At 44.0% G+C, this 20,984-nt stretch overlaps 2 protein-coding genes and 1 pseudogene across 2 annotated transcripts; all 3 read right to left on the bottom strand.

Annotated features, from left to right (window-relative positions):
- Positions 1 to 20,984, bottom strand: part of LOC140189847 (histone H2AX-like) — an 836,563-nt pseudogene that overhangs the window by 14,663 nt on the left and 800,916 nt on the right.
- Positions 83 to 493, bottom strand: LOC140189980 (histone H3). Its single transcript, XM_072246363.1, has one exon. The coding sequence runs from the start codon at positions 491 to 493 to the stop codon at positions 83 to 85; it is 411 nt and encodes a 136-aa protein (XP_072102464.1).
- Positions 1,350 to 1,982, bottom strand: LOC140190084 (histone H1.5-like). Its single transcript, XM_072246552.1, has one exon. It carries the CDS (start codon positions 1,980 to 1,982, stop codon positions 1,350 to 1,352), a length of 633 nt encoding a protein of 210 aa, XP_072102653.1.

Here is a 20,984-nt window from a genome sequence, read left to right as displayed (position 1 = left end):
TGAAAGAAGTGACAGCCCTTTCCACTGTCGGATTGGTGGCTCTTAAAAGAGCCTTTTGTTGTGCTTGGTGCGGAGGCCGGATTCAGGCGCGCTCTCCGCGGATGCGGCGGGCCAACTGGATGTCTTTGGGCATGATGGTGACTCGCTTGGCGTGGATGGCGCACAGGTTGGTGTCCTCAAAGAGCCCCACGAGGTAAGCTTCACTGGCCTCTTGCAGAGCCATGACGGCCGAGCTCTGGAAGCGCAGGTCGGTCTTGAAGTCCTGAGCGATTTCTCGCACCAGGCGTTGGAAGGGCAGTTTGCGGATGAGCAGCTCGGTGGATTTCTGGTAGCGCCGGATCTCCCTCAGAGCCACGGTGCCGGGCCGATAGCGGTGAGGCTTCTTCACTCCGCCCGTGGCTGGAGCGCTCTTCCGCGCCGCTTTAGTCGCCAGCTGCTTGCGGGGAGCTTTCCCACCAGTTGACTTGCGCGCCGTTTGTTTGGTTCGGGCCATTCTCCTTCAGCAGTCTAAAAATAATTTCAAATACCGGGATTGCAGTGTCGGCAGAGACTCGGGAACTGGGTTTTAAAGAGTCGATGATGGACCGCCCCACTCAGTGATTGGTTGTACGAGAGATGTCTATTACAGAGTATTAGCGTTCTGAATGGCTGCTTTTCTATCACCAGTTTGAAGCTGGCCAGTGCTGGTGGCGGTGGGAGGTGGGGCATTTTAGCTGTGACCAAATATGGAAACTTGCGACTGGTCAGAATTTAGCCAATCTGACTGCAGTTATTAGATGCCAGTTCAATTTCAAATCGCCCGCCAATTCCAAGAGTAAACAAAAGAAAATTTTGTTTCAACAGCACCCAGTTTTCTTACAACAAAATCATGAATTATCAAATTTCAGCTTTAATCGGTTAGCTGAATGCTTGCATTTTTACTGATTAGCTTCTTGAAGTAAAGGATTTAAATCGATTTTAATACATTCATTTACTAAATTACTTTTCCTGAAAACAGCTGCAAAAAGTTTTCAAAAGGACGACAGGAATCAACACTGAAATGAAATGCTGCTCGATAGATCTACAAAATCATTTAGTACAACCCAATATTTAAATTTGTTATGTGTTCTGTCTCCAAGTCGCTGCTCAATGGCAAACCGCGGTCTCCTTTTACACACACCGTTTTGACCTGCCCGCGAGACGGAGGGAAGCTAAGGAGACGGCGTCAGAGAAATAAAGCAGAGAGACCTCTATCTTCCAGTTGCCTCCCGACCTTTATACAACCGTAAGTTTTCTAGCCCTTTCGTGGAAAATCTGAGTGGCTCTTAAAAGAGCCGTTGGTTTCAGGTGTTTAAAATGTGTATTTTTATTTATTTTTTGGCCGCTGTCTTCTTGGCTTTCACGGATTTTGCCTTCGGTTTGGGTTTTGCCGGCTTTTTGGGCGCCTTCACCTTCGGGGCTGCGATCTTCTTGGGGCTCTTGGTCTTCTGCGCAGCCTTCTTGGCCGCTGGTTTCTTAGCAGCCGCTTTTTTAGCCGTCGGTTTCTTAACACTTTGTTTCTTGGCGGGAGATTTCTTAGCTGCTTTCTTGGCCGCAGTTTTCTTGATCGCTGGCTTCTTGGTCTGAGATGTCTTGGCCGCTGGTTTCTTCGTTTTTTTCACGATTTTCGCGCCACTGTCCTTTTTAGCGGCCTTCAAGGAGCCGGAGGCACCTGCGCCCTTGGTGTGAATCAGGGAGCCGCTTTCCAATTTCCTTTTAATGACCATCTTGATCTGACTTTTGAGCTTTTCCACATCGACGCCGTTGGCAGACAACTCTTTCTTTATCGCGACTATGGACACCCCTCGGGGACTGCGGCAATCCGCCACAATCTTGTCGATCTGTTCGCCCAGTTTGGGACCGGCTGGCTTGGTCCGGGCGGCCGCCTTCTTCTTCTTGGGAGCCTTGGTTGCAGCGGCAGGCGCCGGTGGAGGAGCCACTTCAGCAGCTGCGGTCTCGGTCATGTCGGCAACTCTGCACAAACTCTCTCAAAACTCAGAACTGAGTGAGAAATGAAGAGAGAGGCGGCGGTGCCGAGCAATTTAAAGGCAGCGAGCGGACGGGGCGGAGACACCATGTCATCAGCTCCTGGCCACTCTGTCTCTCTGTGTTTCTTTCTCCTCAAAAACATCCCCATTCCAATTAAAATCGGGCACTCCTATCACCCAGACAGCCCTCTGTTTGTGTCCGAGGCCAGAGTCTTTGCTGTAAAGCAAGTTTGGTCCGAATTCGAGGCAAAGGTTTTCATATAAACCAGTTTAACTGCTGCACTAATGTCGTTCTCTCCCGCGGCCGCTGGCATGTTCGTAGTTTTCCGACTGAAATATTGAAACTAACTAAAGAAATGCGGTTATTCCCACTTCGGGACTAAGCTGGGGAACTGGGCCATCCCGTGACAGGGAAATCTTTTTATTTTCCACAACAGGGACGGCGAAATGTGGCGACGTGATCGGACTCAGAAACACAGCCGCAACGCATTCAAATATCACTGGTTATCTGCTCTGTATCTTACAATTTTTAATTTATGCGCTTTAGTTTGTTTACTAATGTGTAACCCATCTCTAGATTTCATCATTACTTTCATAAGTTATGTGCTGTGTATACGGTGCTTTACACTCGAGTTTGGTGAAACCCTCTCTCGTTTCACTGTGTGTATATGTATATATTGTTAATGACAATAAACTTGCATTGACTTGACTTGACAGTGACCTCCAATCTGAGGCGTCGGGCTTTTGAACTCTCTCTTTGACACACCGTTCATATCAGCATAGTCACGGCACAAACTGCGGGCCCGGAGCAGTTCCCAACACAGGTTTTACTCTCTCCTCGCATGTTAGTTGTAGATTTCCAACACAGTAACATCTCCTCTTGTTTCCATCTTCCATCTTGAGCCATATTTTTCTCCTTAATAAACTTTGAGGGAAAATATCAGTTACAAAACTCACCCACCTCCCGCGGCTCAAGATCTCAATCTCTCCCTAACTACCCTTTTACTCTTAAGACAACAGGAGAACCTCTTTGGAGATTCCTGAACCTTACCTGCCAGATCCAGCTCATAGTCCCTCCTGGTTTCCTTCCTCAGAGTATTCTGAATCTTTTAGTAGCCAGAAAATGATTGGATTGATGCCAACCTCCTGAATGAAGTGTATGTTTTCTTTGTTTTTCCAAACCCGAACCTCATTATCTCACATTTGCCAAGGTTCCCTGAATCTGCCAGATTACCCTTCACCCAACAGGAACATTCTGTTCCCAGACACTTGCCGTCCGCTTGCGATTCATTCATTTTCTTTCTTACAGGCTCTCCAAATCGACCTTGGCTAGTAACTAATTCCCCCAACACTACCCTGCCCCAGTTTACAGCCTTAACCTGTGGAGCTGACCAACTGTATCCTTCCCATCACTCTCTTAAACTAACAGAAAGAATGAAAAAGGAACTTTGGTCAATTGTGTAAGTCAGCTGAGGAACGGTTGCCTTCCTGAACATCCACACTCAGAAAGCACTGCAGAAAGAAGATCAGTTTCTAAAGGTTTGATTCAGTGTGTGACTGTACAGTGTCTGCACTCTGTTCTGTCAGGACACAACGTTTGGATTTATTGATATACAGCACCGAAAAGGTCTCTACAGCCCCTTCAGCCAAACTGGACAGCAATCCACCATTTAATCCCAGCCTAATCATTAGTCATTGTAAATTATCCCATTAACCTACCAACTGGTAGGTCTTTGGACTGTGAAGGTCTTTGAAACCGGAGCACCAGAGGATGAATAAACTCCTCACTGGCAACAGCAGGAATTGAAACCTGGTTGCCTGCAATTTTAAATCTTTCCTTCCTGAAACTTCCACAAAACAGGCATCACAGATGGACAGGATAGGGATGAAAGTATTTGGTACACTGGCCTCCATCAGCAAAGATGATTAGCACAGGAGCTGGAATGTGATGTTCTTTTTTGTGTCAGACATTGATGAGTCCACACCCAGAATATGTTATGCAGCTTTAGCCACCCTCATTAGAGCCACAGTGTAATTAATTTTAAAAGAGTGCAAAAAAGGATTTAGAAGAGTGATGGTGGGAATTGAAGACCTGAGTTATGTGATGGTATTGGGGTTTCTGACCATGAACTTCAAGTGAAGACTTTAAGACCAATTATATATTAATAGCCATGAACACTCTCACTAAAGGGAGATAATACTGTAATGACCCAATCTTCAAAGACTAGTTTACTTGCCTGTTTGTTCTGTTTAGCTCCCAATCCCCACTATTTGAGGGGTGGGTCCCCTCTTCCTACCAAGGTGAAGATACTTCCAGCTAACAAAGTAGTTTAAAATAATAAACACAAGAAATTCTGCAGATGCTAGAAATCCAAAACAATATACACAAAATGCTGGAGGAACTACACAGGTCAGGCGTCATCCATGGAAAAGAACAAACAGTCGATGTTTTGGGCTGAGACCCTTCTTCAGGATTGGAAAGGAAGGGGAAAGGGGCAAAAATAAAAAGGTGGGAGGAGGGGAAGAAGGATAGCCAGGTGGGTAGGAATAGTCAAGGGCTGGAGATGAAACAATCTGATAAGACCATAAGACATAGGAGCAGAATTAGGCCATTCAGCACACGTGTCTGCTCCATCTGATCCCAGATCCTTCTCAACGCCATACACCTGCCATCTCACCATATACTTTGATACCCTGACCAATCAGGAAACGGTCAACTTCTGCCTTATGGTCTCCATCACAGTCTGTGGCAGAGTATTCCACAGATGCTCTACTCTCTGGCTAAAAAAAATCCTCTTTACCTCTGTTCTAAAATGTTACTCTCAATTTTGAGGCTGTGCACTCATGTTCTGGATAGCCCTACCATAGGAAACATCCTCTCTACATCCACCCTATCGAGACCTTTCAACATTCAGAAGGTTTCAATGAGATCCCTACGCATTTGTTAACTTTGACTTATTTTATCATTAGTCTCCAAGTATCCTGAAACCTCATCGTTAATAATAGACTCCAACACTTTTCCAACCACTGAAGAAAGGAGAGTGCACCATAGGAAAAAGGGAAGGAGGAGGGGCAGCAGAGGGAGATGATAGGCAGCTGAGAAGAGATAAGAACCCAGAGTGGGGAATAGAAGAAGAGGAGAGATGGAGAGTATTTTTTTTCACCAGAAGGAGAAATCTGAATTCATACCATAGAGGCTACTCAGACGGAATATAAGGTGTTGCTCCTTCACTCTGAGGGTGGCCTCATTGTGGCACAAGAGAAGGCCATGGAACCAACATGTCGGGTTGGGAATGGAAAATGTAAATGGAATTTTGGGACACAGGTTCATTTCACTTTTGGCAGATAAAGCTGAGGTGCTCGACAAGCAGTACCCCAATTTATGATGGGTGCCACCAAAGTTGAGGAGGCTGCATTCGGAACATTGGATACAATAGACAACCCCAGTAGATTCACAGGTGAAGTGTTGTCACACCTGGAGGAACCCTTTGGGGTCCTGAATGGAGGTAAGGGAAGAGGTGGATGGACAGATATAGCACTTTGGCCACTTCCGGGGATAAAATCCCAGAGGGACATTAGTGGGGGGGTGGGGATTTGGGACGAATGGACAAGGGATCACAGAGGTAGTGATCCCTGCAGAATGTGGAGGGGGTGGGAGGTAAAGTTGTGTTTGGTGGTAGGATCCCTTTGGAGATGGTGGAAGTTGCATTTAATTATGTAGTTCAAAGTATTTAAGCACAGTTTTTTTCCCACTTACAGTCATAATCGCTTAAATACAAACAACACTCTCAAAATACATTGAAAAATCAGACAATTTCTTTCTTAAACATTTCCAAATTCCACAGGGGAATTCTATCTTATCTTGAATCTTGATGCATTATACTCTAAAACATTTCCCTGCCTCAGATTTCCCATTCTCATTCTCGGGCTTATATACTCCTTGGTCCTCATCCCGTCACTCCCTCTTCCATGCTGGCAAACTCACACATGATCTCTTCCAGTCTACCTCTCTGGCCCTTTTTATATCCGTACATTACTGTTTTCAGATTGGTAGCCTGTGCTCAGTGGTGTGTGGCAGGGATCTGTGCTGGGTCTACTTTGCAGATGACACCATCATTGATGGTATGATGGACAATGACAAAGATTCTCTAAACTACAAGAAGATAAACATCCGTTGTGCAAATAGGCATGGAAATGACAGCTGGAATTTAATTCAGACAAAACTAAAGTTTAACCTTTTGGTAGGTTAAACCAGGACAGAAGATTACAGAGTGATGAGCAGTGTCCTGGAGAGCATTGCGGAACAGAGAGACCGGTGGGTGCAATTCCTAAAAGTGCAGATGTAGGTGGACAATATGGCAAAGAAAGCAACTGGCTCACTTCCCATCATTGGTTAGGATAATGAGTACAAGAGTCGGGATGTTGTATTACAACTATATAAAATGTTGGTGAGATTGCACTTGGGTATTGTGTGCAGTTCTGGTCACCAAGCTACAGGAACAATGTGATTCAGCTGCAATTGGTGCATAAAACATTCACAAGGATGTTACTGGAGGGCTGCAGTTACAAGAGGAGACTAGAATAGAGTGGGACTGTTTGTTCTTGAGCTCAGGAAGGTAGGGGTGAATTTACAGAGGAATACTAAATAAAGAGGGGCTGTGATAAATATAAATCTCTCTGTAGCCTTACATTGTATAACCTGCTTCCAACGCCATGACGCTCTGAAATGTCTGCTCTCCTGCATCTGTGGGCCATTTGCATCGTCACTTCCCCGTCAGATTGGGGGCCCGTGACCAGTGGTGGGCTGCAGGGATCTGTGCTCTGTTGTTTGTCACGTGCATTCATGGTTTGGGTAACAATGTAAATGAAATGAATAATCAATTTGAAAATGACACCATCAGATATAGGGATAGAATCAGGCCATTCAGTCCATTGATTCTATTTTGTGATTTCATCATGGCTGATTATTATCTCTCTCAAACCTATTCTCCTGCCTGCTCCCCATAACCTTCAAAGCCCTGACAAATCAAGAACCTATCAACCTCCACTTTAAATATAATCAATGATTTGGACTCCACAGCCATCTATGGCAATGAATTCCACAGATTTACCAACCTTTTGCTGAAGAAATCCCTCCTAACCCCTGTATTAATGGGCTTCCTTCTGTTCTGAGGCTACGCCCTCTGGTCCAAGATTCAACCTTGGAGCAACAGAGGATGAGAGGTGACCTGATAGAGGTGTACAAGATAATGGGAGGCATTGATTGTGTGGATAGCCAGAGGCTTTTTCCCAGGGCTGAAATGGCGAGCACCAGAGGTCATAGTTTTAAGGTGCTTGGAAGTAGGTACAGAGGAGATTTTTTTTATGCAGAGAGTGGTGAGTGCATGGAATGGGCTGCTGGTGGCAGTGGTGGAAGCAGAGACAATAGGGTCTTTTAAGAGACTCCTGGATGGATACTTGGAGCTTAGAAAAATAGAGGGCTATGGGTAAGCCTAGGTGACTCTAAGGTAAGGACATGTTCGGCACAGCTTTGTGGGCCGAAGGGCCTGTATTGTGCTGTAGGTTTTCCATATTTTCTACATTTCTATGTCAGACATCCCACCCTGCAAAAACTCATTTCAGGGAGGTAGCACCACCATTTCAGGATTTCAGGGAGGTAGCACACCCACACCCCCGCATCTCAATATACCCCCCCCACCCCGTCGACCTCCAAGGGTGTATGTAATACTTTGTTTTGTGATTTTGTCTAATCTGTAAACCAAGTTGGGTATATGCAGCAAAATGACATTAAATATGTACTTATATTATCATGTTTATTCTATTACAACTTTAAGCAAGTCTACAGGGAGTTTGGCCTCATCACGTAGGACATCAATAGCGTAGCTCGTTAGCAGCCAGTCAGCTAGTTTAAATCAGGGGTCCCCAACATTTTTTGCACTGTGGACCAGTTTAATATTGACAATATTCTTGCGGACCAGCCAAAAGGTGGGGGGGAGTGGGTGTTAAACACGACTGGAATATAGGTGATAAGTCAAGTATAAGTCACTTGTAAGTTGTTTCTAAAGGGGTTTATCTAACAAATTTAATATTAAACACACGGCACATATTTTCCTTGCATGAATGTTGTGATAAGTCAATTATAATAGTGGTCCCAAACCTCCGGGCCACGAAGAATGCAGCGGTACAGCTGTAGCCAGAACGCACCCAGCACATCTTTAAGAAAAAAGCCGAAATAAAGGAGCTAATTGATTAGGTGCCGACTGGCACGTAAATGTCGGCCCAGATCAGAGACGATGCAATCGGCACCTAATCAATTAGCTGTTTATTTCGGCTTTTTTCTTAAAGAAGTCCTGGGTGCACTCCAGCCACCGCTGTATTCTTCACAGCCTGGAGGTTAGGGACCACTGAATTATAAGTCACTTATAAGTCAATAGCATCATAACATTTTAAGTAACATTTGGATATTAAACACACAGCACATATTTTCCTCATATGAACATATAAAATCATTGCAACACACCAATATCGCTGAATCAGTGGGAGCCCTGGGCTTGTTTTCCTGCAACAACATGGTCCCATCGAGGGGTGATGGGAGACAGCGATACTCGGAGGTGGTTCCTTATGTCCAGTCTATTCTGCAATTTAGTTTTTGTTGCATTCATTGCAGAAAACTCTACTTTGCAGAAATATGTTGGAAATGGAAGCAACATTTTCAGTGCTTTCGTGGCTATCTCAGGATATTCAGCCTTGACTTTGATCCAGAATGCTGGCAGAGATGTTGTGTCAAACATACTTTTCAGTCCGTCGTCATTTGCAAGCTTGAGGAGTTGATCTTTTTCCCGTGCTGACATGGATAATTCACCGGAGGCATTCACAAATGGGTCACGGACCCATTCCTTTGCACGTCTTGGGTCACTGATGACCTCGCGTGCATTCAACAGTGGGCATGACAGGGAATAAGGAAAGATGCAGCTAACACATATCATCAAATCATATTGTTTCCTCACGACCTAGTGGTTGGGGATCACTCTTAGCACGAAAAGAGACCAATTAGCATGCTCGCTCTCCCTCTCAAAAAAATCTATTTCTGGGATATTGTATATAATTTCCAGGTGTCAGCGAGCCAATATCAATATGCGGGAGACTCTCAGAACTTCCGGCAGAGGTGGGATGTCTGCTACATTTCTACAGGAAACATCCTCTCCACATCCACTCCATCTAGGCCTTTCAATTAGATCCCTCCTCATTCTTCTAAACTCCAAGTACAGGCTCAGAACCATCAAATAAATACTCCTCATATGTTAGCTCTTTCATTCCCAGAATCATTGTTGGACTCTGGACCACCTTCAATGCCAGCACATCCTTCCTTAGATAAAGGGTCCAAAATTGCTCTTAGTACTCAAAGTGCAATTTGAACAATACCTTATAAATCCTCAGCATCACATCCTTTCTCTTTTATTCTAGTCCTCTTTAAATGCATAGTTGATATTGCATTTTCATTCCTTAGCACTTACAAAATTAACCTTCAGGGAATCCTGCACAAGAACTCCAAAGTCCCTTTGCTCCTCTGATTTTTGAATTTTCTTCTTGTTTAGAAGATTGTCCATACATTTGTTCCTTCTACCAAAGTGAATGACCATATAATTACAAACACAATATTCCATCTGCCACTTCTTTGCCCAGTCTCCAAGTGTTTCCCAGTCCTCTTGCACACTGCCTGCTTCTTCATCACTACCCATCAAGGCACCTTCCTTTGTATCATCTACAACCTGGACCACAAAAACAATTCAAACATGTAAATCTTTGACATGTACTGTGAAGAGAAGTGGTCTCAATACTGACCCCTGCGGAACGAGTCACCGGCAGCCAATCAGAAAATTCCAGTTTTGGTGGTGTTATGGACAGCGATGTTACAATGAGATCTAGACTAATTAGGAGTGTGGGATAGGTTATGGAAGATGGGATTTAAATGAGCCAAGTACAAAGTGAGGAATTCGGATAATTTATTTCAGAGCAAGGCTTACATAGTAAATGACAGGTCTCTGTGAGAACTGTAAGACAGAAACTAAGTGTTGAAACAGGTTGCAGAGTGTTGAAGAAGGCAGAGTACTGAGCACAGTACCTTGGATGTCATGTTACAGCGTAACACAATGCTGTTAGATCTTGGGGAATTCTGCAGTTCAGAGTTCCATTTCAGCGTCACCTGTAAGGAGGATACCTTCTCCCCATTAATGTGTGGGTTTCCTCTGGGTGCTCCGATTTCCTCCCACACTGAAGACATATTGGTTAGGAGGTCAATTGGTCATTATAAATTGCCCTGTGATTATGCTGCTGTTAAATAGGTGGGTTTCTGGGTGGTGTGGCTTGTTGGTCCAGAAGGGCCTGTTCTGAACAGCCTCTCTAAATAAATAAACTGCACAAGATGTTGGTGAGACTGCACTCGGCAGACTGAGCCATGGGAAGGATGTCAGGATGTCACTTCAGCTGCAAAGGGAGCAGAAAACATTTGCAAGGATGTCACTGGGACAGGAGGGTCTGAATTACAAGGAGACTGGATGGAGATCAGTAAGGTAGATTTTGATCAATACGGTAGACAATGAAAAACAGGGGAAGGACAATGTGGGTAGGAGTGGTCTCTACACCCTCAGATGTTGCCTCTTTATGGGACAAAACACGAAAGGAGAAATTATCAAAGGGGGATAAGAAGGTAAAGTAATTGTGATTATCATAGGTGAGTTTAATCTCTGTGTTGATAAAACTAATCAAATTGGCAAGGTAGAGTGGAAGAGGAATTTGTGGACTGGCCAGGGACTCTTGCTTACAGCAGTATGTTACAGAACCTAAACAGGAACAGGCTGCTTTGTTTGTAACCTGTGCAATGAGGTGGGATTAATAACAGATCATCTGAGAAGGATCCTCGAGGGAGAAGTTCCCCCAACTTGACACAGAGTAGACCATAAGATATCAGAGGAGAATTAGGCCACTTGGTCCATTGAGTATGCTCTGCCATATGGTTGATCCAATTTTCCTCTGAGTCTCAATCTCCTTCTTTCTTCCCGTATCCCCTCACGCCCTGAACAATCAAGAGTCTATCAACCTTTGCCTTAAATAAACATAAAGACTTGGCCACCAGAGCCGCATGTGGCAAAGAAATCCACAGATTCACCACTGTCTGGCTAAAGAAATTCCTCATCTGTTCTCAAAGGACACCACCCCCCTCTCCCTGCTTTCTGAGGCTGTGTACTCTGGTCTTAGACTCTCCCCACCATAGGAAACATCCACATCCACTCCATCAAGGCCTTTCCCCATTTGATAGGCTTCAATGAGGTCTCCCCTCATTCTCCTGAATTCTAGTAGATACAGGCCCAGAACCATCAAACGCTGTTCATATGACAAGCCATTCAATCCTGAAATCATTTTTGTGAACATCCTTTGGTTCTGGACGTGTATTTACCCTCAATGTCCCCAACCTAAATAAGGTCAATTACACGGGTGTAACGGTGGAGTTGTCTGAAGTGGATGGGTAAATAGGCTCAGGGACAGATCAGTAGATGAAGTGACAGATGTTTCAATAGCTGCTTCATAATGTTCAGCAAACTTTGACTCCAGTTAGAGAGAGGGATGCAGGAGAAAGATGAACATCTGTGGTCAGCAAACGAGGTCAATTGAAATATTAAACCAAAGACTAGAGCACAGAAGCTGAGACGAGCTGGAGATAGACCAGCAGACTGAGAACCCGACAGGAACCAGCGGTGAGAGACTCTACAGCTAAAACTAGCAGGGAAATTGCGATGAGTTAAACTCAGTAGAGTTCGTATCGGGGACATGCAAACATCCCAAAAAATAATATTCGATTGACATTTCAACACTGTGAAATAATTTGCTACAGTCACCATCATGAGAGAAAAACGAATAGGACGAAAGGCAAAACTCCACTCGAGGGTTTTACTGAAAGTACCTGGAGAAAAAGTGGAGATACAAGTTGAAATTTGTCAAAACTCACTGTGTTTCAGGAACGTCCCAGTGGAAAGGAAAACCTCAAATATGTCTCCATTGTTCAAGAAAAGTTCAGTCCGGCTCCGGAACGTTGCCGGGGAAACGACGTCAGTGAAAGGGGGAGGGTCACTCTGTGACGCCATCACGTCCCAGATCGGCAAATCGCAGGGTAACAAGTGACCGTGAGGCAGAAGCCCGGAGAAGGGAAAGAGAGAAATGTCGATCAGAGGAGCGATGGGAACCTTGTGAACATTATAGATAAATCACGGGAAAATTAACGAAAACAAAGAATGTTACTGAAAAACATTTGTCAAAGTCAAAGTAAATTTACTATCAAACCACTTATATGTCACCATATATTACCTTGAGATTCTTTCCTTGTAGGCATTTACAGGAAAATAAATGCAAAGGAATTTATGAAAATTATAAATGGCACAGATTGACAAACAACTAATGTGCAATAAAAGACAAATCGTGCAAATAATAAAAACAATAAATAATAGTGAGAACATGAGCTGCAGAAAACTTGAAAGTGAATCTGTATATTGTGGAATTATTTCAGTGAAGGTTACCATGCTGTCTCAAGAGCGGGATTGGTGGAGGGTAATATCTCTTCCTGACCTGGTAGTGTGGGACTAATGGCTCCTGTATCTCCTTCAGCGAGAAGACAACATGGCATGGTCGATGGATGTCCTAGATGCTGCTTTCTTATGCAGAACTCCTTGAACTGTGCTCAGTGATGGGGAGGGCTTTGCCTGTGATGATCTGGGTTGCATCCACCACTTTTCTACACTTCACCATTCCTGAGCATTCATTGACGTTTCCATTACAGGCTTTCATGCACCCAGTCAGCATACTCTCTACTGTGCTCTATATAAGTATGTCAAAGTCTTAGATGACATTCCAATTACATGCAAAGTTCTAAACAAAACTACTGTCATGTCTCTGAAATGATAATGTCAAGGAATTTAAATTTACTGACCCCCTGCATCTCAGATCCCCTGATAATGCCTGCCTCATGTTGACCATATCAAGCACACTGTACAGAACACAGAACAGTACAGTACAGGAACAGGCCATTCAGCCCACATTCTTCACCAGTATCCCATCTCAGTGATGTGTGTCCATGCACATCTTCAGACTACTCCCACATTGCAAGCTGACACCATCTTGTCTTACAAATCTCCATTTTCTGTTAGACAGTTTAGCAAATAACAAGCAGGAATCAAATGCAACTCTTTCCTTATGCTCTATACTTCGATCCCTCGTTGGTACATTATGTAAGAACAAAACACTAGATTAAATACAAGTTGCAAGATACAATGCCTATAAAATGTATTCATCCACCTTGGAAGTTTTCATGTTTTATTACTTTACAACATTGAATCACAATGAATTTAATTTGGCTTTTTTTTACTCTGATCAACAGAAAAAGACTCTTTCATATCAAAATGAAAACAGATCTCTACAAGGTGATTTAAATTAATTACAAATATGTGAATTCTGTATCGGTAACAAATCACTCAACACAGGAGCGGCATGGTGCAGCCACCTAACCTTTTGCTTAAGTCAGTAAGATCAATCCGACCTAGTATTATGACTGGCAAGATTGGAAAGGATCCTAGCTTGCTCCTGGGCCTGGCCAGAATGGCCAGTCACAGGTCGAGGTGGCAGACTCTCGAAAGCACTGCCAGGACTGACAGCTTGCTCCTCTACCAATGATAGGTTCGTGCCCAGAAGAGAGAGCATTCAGTCATGATGGGTACGGTGGGGGAGATTGAAGAGATTTTGCTTTGTCAACTAAAATACTTGAAAATTTCTGCAAATGTACCGTGGAGGGCATTCTGACTGAGCTCTGCATCACCATCTGGTTTGGGGGGGTGGGGGTGCGGTGCTATAGCACAAGAGTGAAATAAGTTGCAGAAACTTGTAAAATTAGTCAGCTCCATCATGGGCCTCTATTGTATCCAAGACATCTTCAAGGAGCAGCGCCTTCAGAATGTGGTGCCCATCATTAAGGATCCCTACCACCCAGTTCATGCCCTCTTCACACTGTTACCATCAGGAAGGAGGTACAGAAGCCTGAAGGCACACACTCAGTGATTCAGCAACATCTTCTCCGCCTCTGCTGTCTGATTTCCAAATGACATTGAACTCATGAACACTACCTCACCACTTTTCTGATTTTGCATTACATATTTTAACTTAACTATTTAATAAACATATATATACTTAATGTAACTCAGGTTTTTTTCTCTATATTTATTTATCATGTATTTCATTTTAATGCTGCCATAAAGGTAACAAATTTCACAACATATTGGTGATATGAATTCTGATTCTGATTTCTGAGAACGGTGAGCCCCCAGGGGAATTGATTGTTTTATAGACAGTAATAATGAGATTTTAATTTGAATTTATTTAATGTCTTGTAAATATTTGATGTTTGTATGTTATGTACTTTTGTGTAAATAAACATTTCTAGTTTTGTTTAAAAAAAGAGCTGGGTTTTAAACAGCATGATGGTGTGTGGCTTTACTCCGGTGGACTTGTTCTGACCCCAAGTAAACTGGTAGAATGAATTTCCTGGTGTGTTCACAAGTTCACACATCTGGGCAAGAAGGCAAGGATTAATTAAATAACCCCGAATTTGCCATGCCCCTGAAGTATCTCAAGTTGCAGAACAATGTATGATGTACCTTACAGAATTTGGGGAAGCTGACATAAGTAAGAGAGGTTAATACACCACTGTCAGGTGGCGCTTTTGTACACTTACGGATTGACTTTATTAAATTTGTTTAATGTAAAGGGTATTAGTCATTATAGATATGATCTAACAATGGTTGAAGCATTTCCTTGTAGAAAGAATGATGCAGTTACAGTAGTGAAATATATGTAAAAGGAAATAATCCTGTGATTTGGGATCCCCTGGAAACTATCTAGCAACAACAGTCGCAATTTCACTGGTAGCGTATTTAAAGAAGCAAGCAAAGCCTTACAGGTGGATCAACATTTCCATTGTAGCTACCATCCTCAGTCAGCGGCCCCAGTGGAAAGAGTGAGCTGAACAATTTAAGAAGTGTGTGAGAAAACTGAACTAAAGTGGAAGCAAGTGCTGCCTTTGGTTCTGATGACTATTCGAGCCACTGTTAATTGATTTATCCCCACATTAAATCACAATGGGACAGCCCCTGCACCTTCCATCTGATGTGCCCCTGGGAGTTACCAAATAACATCAACAGGTAAAGGAAGTCCAGCAACCATTAGCAGATGCTAAGTGCCACAACATCGAGCCTGGAGACTACATGGGGGTTGGACATTTAAAAGAAAGAATTGCTTTGACAGGAAACAAAGAGTAGCGATTAACCGGTCCCTTTCGGAATGGCAGGCAGTGACCAGTGGGGTACCGCAGGGTTCAGTGCTGGGACCGCAGCTGTTTAAAATATATATTAATGATGTAGATGAGGGAATTAAAAGTAACATTAGCAAATTTGCCGATGACACAAAGCTGGGTGGCATTGTGAAATGTGAAGAGGATGTTATGAGAATGCAGGGTGACTTGGACAGGCTGAGTGAGTGGGCAGATGCATGGCAAATGCAGCTTAATGTGGATAAATGTGAGGTTATCCACTTTGGTGGTAAGAACAGGAAGACAGATTATTATCTAAATGGAGTCAAGTTAGGAAAAGGGGAAGTACATCGAGATCTAGGTGTTCTTGTACATCAGTCACTGAAAGCAAGCATGCAAGTACAGCAGGCAGCAAAGAAAGCTAATGGCATGCTGGCCTTCATAGCAAGGGGAATTGAGTATAAGAGCAAAGAGGTCCTTCTGCAGCTGTTCAGGGCCCTGGTGAGACCACACCTGGAGTACTGTGTGCAGTTTTAGTCTCCAAATTTGAGGAAGGACATTCTTGCTATTGAGGGAGTGCAGCGTAGATTCACGAGGTTAATTCCTGGCATGGTGGGACTGTCATATGTTGAAAGATTGGAGAGACTGGGCTTGTATACTCTGGAATTCAGAAGGCTGAGAGGGGATCTTATTGAAACATATAAGATTATTAAGGGATTGGACACGCTGGAGGCAGGAAGCATGTTCCCGCTGATGGGTGAGTCCAGAACCAGAGGCCACAGTTTAAGAATAAGGGGTAGGCCATTTAGAACGGAGTTGAGGAAAAACTTTTTCACCCAGAGAGTGGTGGATATATGGAATGCTCTGCCCCAGAAGGCTGTGGAGGCCAAGTCTCTGGATGCTTTCAAGAAAGAAATGGATAGAGCTCTTAAAGATAGCGGAATCAAAGGTTATGGGGATAAGGCAGGAACTGGATACTGATTGTGGATGATCAGCCATGATCACAGTGAATGGCGGTGCTGGTTCAAAGGGCCGAATGGCCTACTCCTGCACCTATTGTCTATTGTCCATTGGAACCTCAATTCGAAGGACCATTTCAGGTATTGCTGGGTACAATGAAGCTGTCAAGCTAAGAGAAAATATGTTGTGGATTCATGCATCTCACTGTAAGAAGGTGTGAAATTCTGAGAGTTCTAATGACAATGGCTGGATTAGCCCATGTCTATTCTCTACCACAAACACTTTCCTATGGATGATTTACAGTTATACAAACAGGGCCAATTTCTCAAGCTTCTGGGTTTGTTTGGCTGTCCAAACACATGTAGAAATAGGTGTGCCCATTTTGATGAAACAGAGATGAACTGTTACTTTAACTGGTTCAAGCCTTCTGCCCTGGATATGACGATGGGACTCAGAAACATCCCCTTGGCATGAACGTTGAATTCTCCAGTTTCCAGTAATTCTCTCCCCCTCCCTTCCCCCATCCCAATTTCACTATGACCCCTCCCCCAGCTGCCTATCACCTCCCTCATGGCTCCGCCTCCTTCTACTGCCCATTGTGATTTCCCCTATTCCTTCTTCACCTTTCCTGCCTGTCCCCTCCCTGCTTCCCCTCCCCCACCCCTTGATCTTTCCCCTTACTGGTTTTTCACCTGGCACCTACCAGCCTTCTCCTTCCCACCCTCCCCCCACCTTTTTATGGGGCAACCTACCCCCTCCCCCTTCAGTCCTGACGATGGGTCTCGGCCCAAAACGTTGACTGTTCGATTCCACGGATGCTGCCCGACCTGCTGAGTTCCTCCAGTGAGTTGTGTGTGTTGCTCAGAAGCATAGACCCCCTTTCCTCCTCTTATCGGTACAGCCAGAATGTTACTGGGGGAAGATGGGGATATAAATTTGGAAACAGCGAGTGTTTCAGAGGATGGTATATACCTCCATAAAACAATGCTAACACCAGAGTGAAAGGACTTGGTGTTATCCCTGGGGAAGGTAACACTTGCCCCTGGAACCAGTAAATCAGCTCGGGAACTGATTAACATGGCATCAGCATTGGAAAAGTTAGCAAATGAAACAGTATATGCTCTTGATCAAAACCAACAAGGAATATCTAAATTGTTGGAAGAACTGGTGGTGGTCTTGCCCTTAATATTAGAAAACATAGAAACATAGAAAATAGGTGCAGGAGTAGGCCATTCGGCCCTTCGAGCCTGCACCGCCATTTATTATGATCATGGCTGATCATCCAACTCAGATTGTCCTTGCATTTGCCCTACCAAGGTGGAACACTTCTCATTTATCTGGTATAAACTCCATCTTCCATTTCTCTGTCTATATCTGCAAATGATCTATATCGTGTTGTATTCTTTGCTAGTCTTCTACACTACCCACCGCTCCACCAACTTGGTAGCATTCGCAAACTTACTAACCCACCCATTTACATTTTCCTCCCGTTCATTCATATACATGAGAAACAGTAGCGGTCCTAGCACAGATCCCTGCATAACACCATTAATTACAGAACTCCAGCCTGAATAAGTCCCTTCAACCTCCACCCTCTGTCTTCCATGTGCAAGCCAATTCTGAATCCAAACAGCCAATTTGTCATGGACCCCATGCATCTTAATCTTCTGGAATAGCCTCCATGAGGAGTTTTGTTAAGCACCTTACTAGAATCACTAGTAAGTAGACAACACCTCACAACACGCTGGAGGAACTCAGCAGGTCGGGCAGCATCCATGGAAAGGATCAGTCAGCATTTCGGGCTAGAACCCTGCATCAGGACTGAAGAGGGAAGGGGCAGAGGCCCTATAAAGAAGGCTGGGGGAGGGTAGGAAGGAGAAGGCTTGTAGGTGCCAGGTGAAAATTCAGTAAGGGGAAAGATAAAGGGGTGGGGGAGGTGAAGCAGGGAGGTGATAGGCAGGAAAGGTGAAGAAAGAATAGGGGAAAGCACAATGGGTAGTACAAGGAGGCGGAACCATGAGGGAGGTGATAGGCACCTGGGGGAGGGGGCACTACTGCCCTACCCTCATCAATCTCGCTCATATCCTTGTCAAAAATCTTAATCAATTTGTTATGACATGACCACGCAAAGCCATGCTGGCTCTCCCCATGTGTTTCCGAATGCTCATATATCCTGTCCATAAGGATTTTCCCCAGCAATTTCCCTGCAGCTGACATAAGAGTCACCGGTCTATAGTTTCCAGAATTTTCATTTGTTCCCTTCATAAATAGAGGTATAACATTAGCCACTCACCAGTCCTCCGGGACCTCGCCTGTGACTAGAATGGACATAAAGATATTGGTCAAGGCCCCAGAAATCTTGCCTCTTGCTTCCTTCAATAACCTAGGGTAAATCCCCTTATCCACCTTAATACTCATTAGGAGGACTAACACTTCCTCCTCCCTGACGTATGTCCTAACATATTTATACACTCAGTTCTGATCTCCTGGTCTTCCATATCCTGTTCTTTGGTAAATAATAAGCAAAGTACTTATTAAGTACCTCACTGACATTCTCTACATCCAAGAAAATGTTCCTCCCTTTATCCTCGAGTGGTCCTAACTCCCCTTAATTCCTCCTCTTGCTCTTAACGTTTGTATAGAATGCCTTGTGATTCACCTAATTCACCTTACCAAGGACTTTTCATGGCCCCTCCTGGCTTTCCTAATTCCCTTCTTCAGTCCTTTTATGGTTTCTTTATATTCTTCCTGTGCTTCGTTTGATCCTAACTTCCAAAGCTTTACCTAATTTTCACTTTTTCTTCTTGAGTAAATCTATCACCTCTCTGGATATACAAGGTTCTCTTATCTTTCATTCCTTGTCTTTTCTTCTCACAGGAACATACCTTTCCTGTGCTCTGTGCAATTGATCTTTAAACACCCTCCACGAGTCTAATGTGGTCATGAAGAAAAAAGGTGTTCCCATTTAACTCTTCTTTGTTACTGCCTAATACTGCACACAAGTACCTATCCAGAAAGCTATGGAGTTGTTGTCACTGTTCCCTGCTGAACAGTGCTCACTCACTGAAATTTCAGTCACCTGGTCAGCCCTCTTACCCAACACCAGGTCAGGTACAACCCGTCTTCTCAGTGGACTGTCCACGTACTGATTTAAGAACCCCTCCTGGATACACTTAACAAATCCTGCTTCATCTAAACCCCTTGTGCTAGAAGGTCTGAGTTTATATTGGGGATGTTAAAATCCCCCATTGACACCAGCCCTATTATTTTTACACATTTCCTTAATCTGATTACATATCTGTTCCTCAACATCCTATATTGAAGCATTGTCCCGATCGTCTGTAGTACAATCCCATCAGTGTGATTGCACCCTTCTTATTCCTGAGTTCTACTCAAATGGACTCAGTGTCTAAACCCTCCGTCGTGTCTCCTCCAGTGCAGCTGTGATATTGTCCTTGATTTGAAGTAAAACTCTCCCCCCCAAAAAAAAATCTTTTACCTTCTCCTCTATATTTCCAAAAACTTCAAAAACCTGGTACATTAATCACCCATGCCTTCCCCTCTCTGAACCAAGTTCCAGTAATGGTCACAACATCACCATTCCTTGTACTGATCCATGCCCTAAGTTCATCTACCTTACCCATAATTCCTCTACCATTAAAATATTCACACTTCAAACTATCTGAACGATCATACCTGTTACTTTGATTTAGCCTTTCAATACTTTCCCTGACAGCTACCTTTCGGTCTGATCCTTCCCTTATTGTTCTGGTGTTCTGGTTCCCAGCTCCCTGCAAAACTCTCTCGAGTAGCGTCAGCAGACAACCTGACCAGGATATTGGTTCCCCTGCAGTTTAGGTGCAAGCTGTCCCTCTTGTACAGGTCAGCAACCTCCCCATGTTTCCAATGATCCAAGAATTTGAAACCCTGTCCCCTGCACCATCTCTTCAGCTACTGATTGATCCATGCTTTCACCCTGTTCCTACCTGCACCAGCCCATGGCACTGAAAGTGATCCAGAGATTACTATTTTGGAAGTATAATCAGCATGTCATCTAAACCTTTGACATACTTAGACAGATGCAGAGTGGAGAGTATCCTAACTGTTTCGATGATGCCCTGGTATCGAAACGCCAATGCCCAGGAATGAAGGTGACAAAAAGTGGTGGATACAGACCAGTTCATCACAGGCAAAGCCCTCTCCATCATTGTGCACATTTGTAAGGAGCGCTGCCATGAGAAAGCAGCATCCATCATCAGGGAAAACTATCATCCACACCATGGTCTCTTCTCACTGCATGTGAGGAAGGAGGTACAGGAGCATGAGGTTTCACACTACTAGGTTCACAAAGAGTTATTACCCTACGTTACTCATGCTCTTGAAACTGCATAGATAACTTCACTTGGTGAAATTCCTAGGGGGTCACTATCTTAGAGGTCCTGTTATGGACGGTAGCGCCTCTACTTCCTCAGGGGTCTGCGGAGGCTTGACATGTTATCAAAGACCTTTGCAAACTTCTATAGATGTAAGTGTGCTGACTGGCTGTATTACAACTTGGTATGGGAACACCAATGCCTTTGAACTGAAAATCTTACAAATGGTAGTGGATTTGGCCCAGTACATTTCGGGTAAAACCCTCCCTACTATTGAGCAGAATCACATGAAACATTGTA

This window comes from Mobula birostris, chromosome 29 (genome assembly GCF_030028105.1).
Source record: "Mobula birostris isolate sMobBir1 chromosome 29, sMobBir1.hap1, whole genome shotgun sequence".
NCBI lineage: Eukaryota > Metazoa > Chordata > Chondrichthyes > Myliobatiformes > Myliobatidae > Mobula > Mobula birostris.
This window is presented reverse-complemented; position numbering and strand designations above follow the sequence as displayed.

Excerpts from the sequence above, each read along its gene's own strand:
- LOC140189980 (XM_072246363.1), bottom strand. The coding sequence starts at position 493 with ATGGCCCGAACCAAACAAACGGCGCGCAAGTCAACTGGTGGGAAAGCT.
- LOC140190084 (XM_072246552.1), bottom strand. The coding sequence starts at position 1,982 with ATGACCGAGACCGCAGCTGCTGAAGTGGCTCCTCCACCGGCGCCTGCC.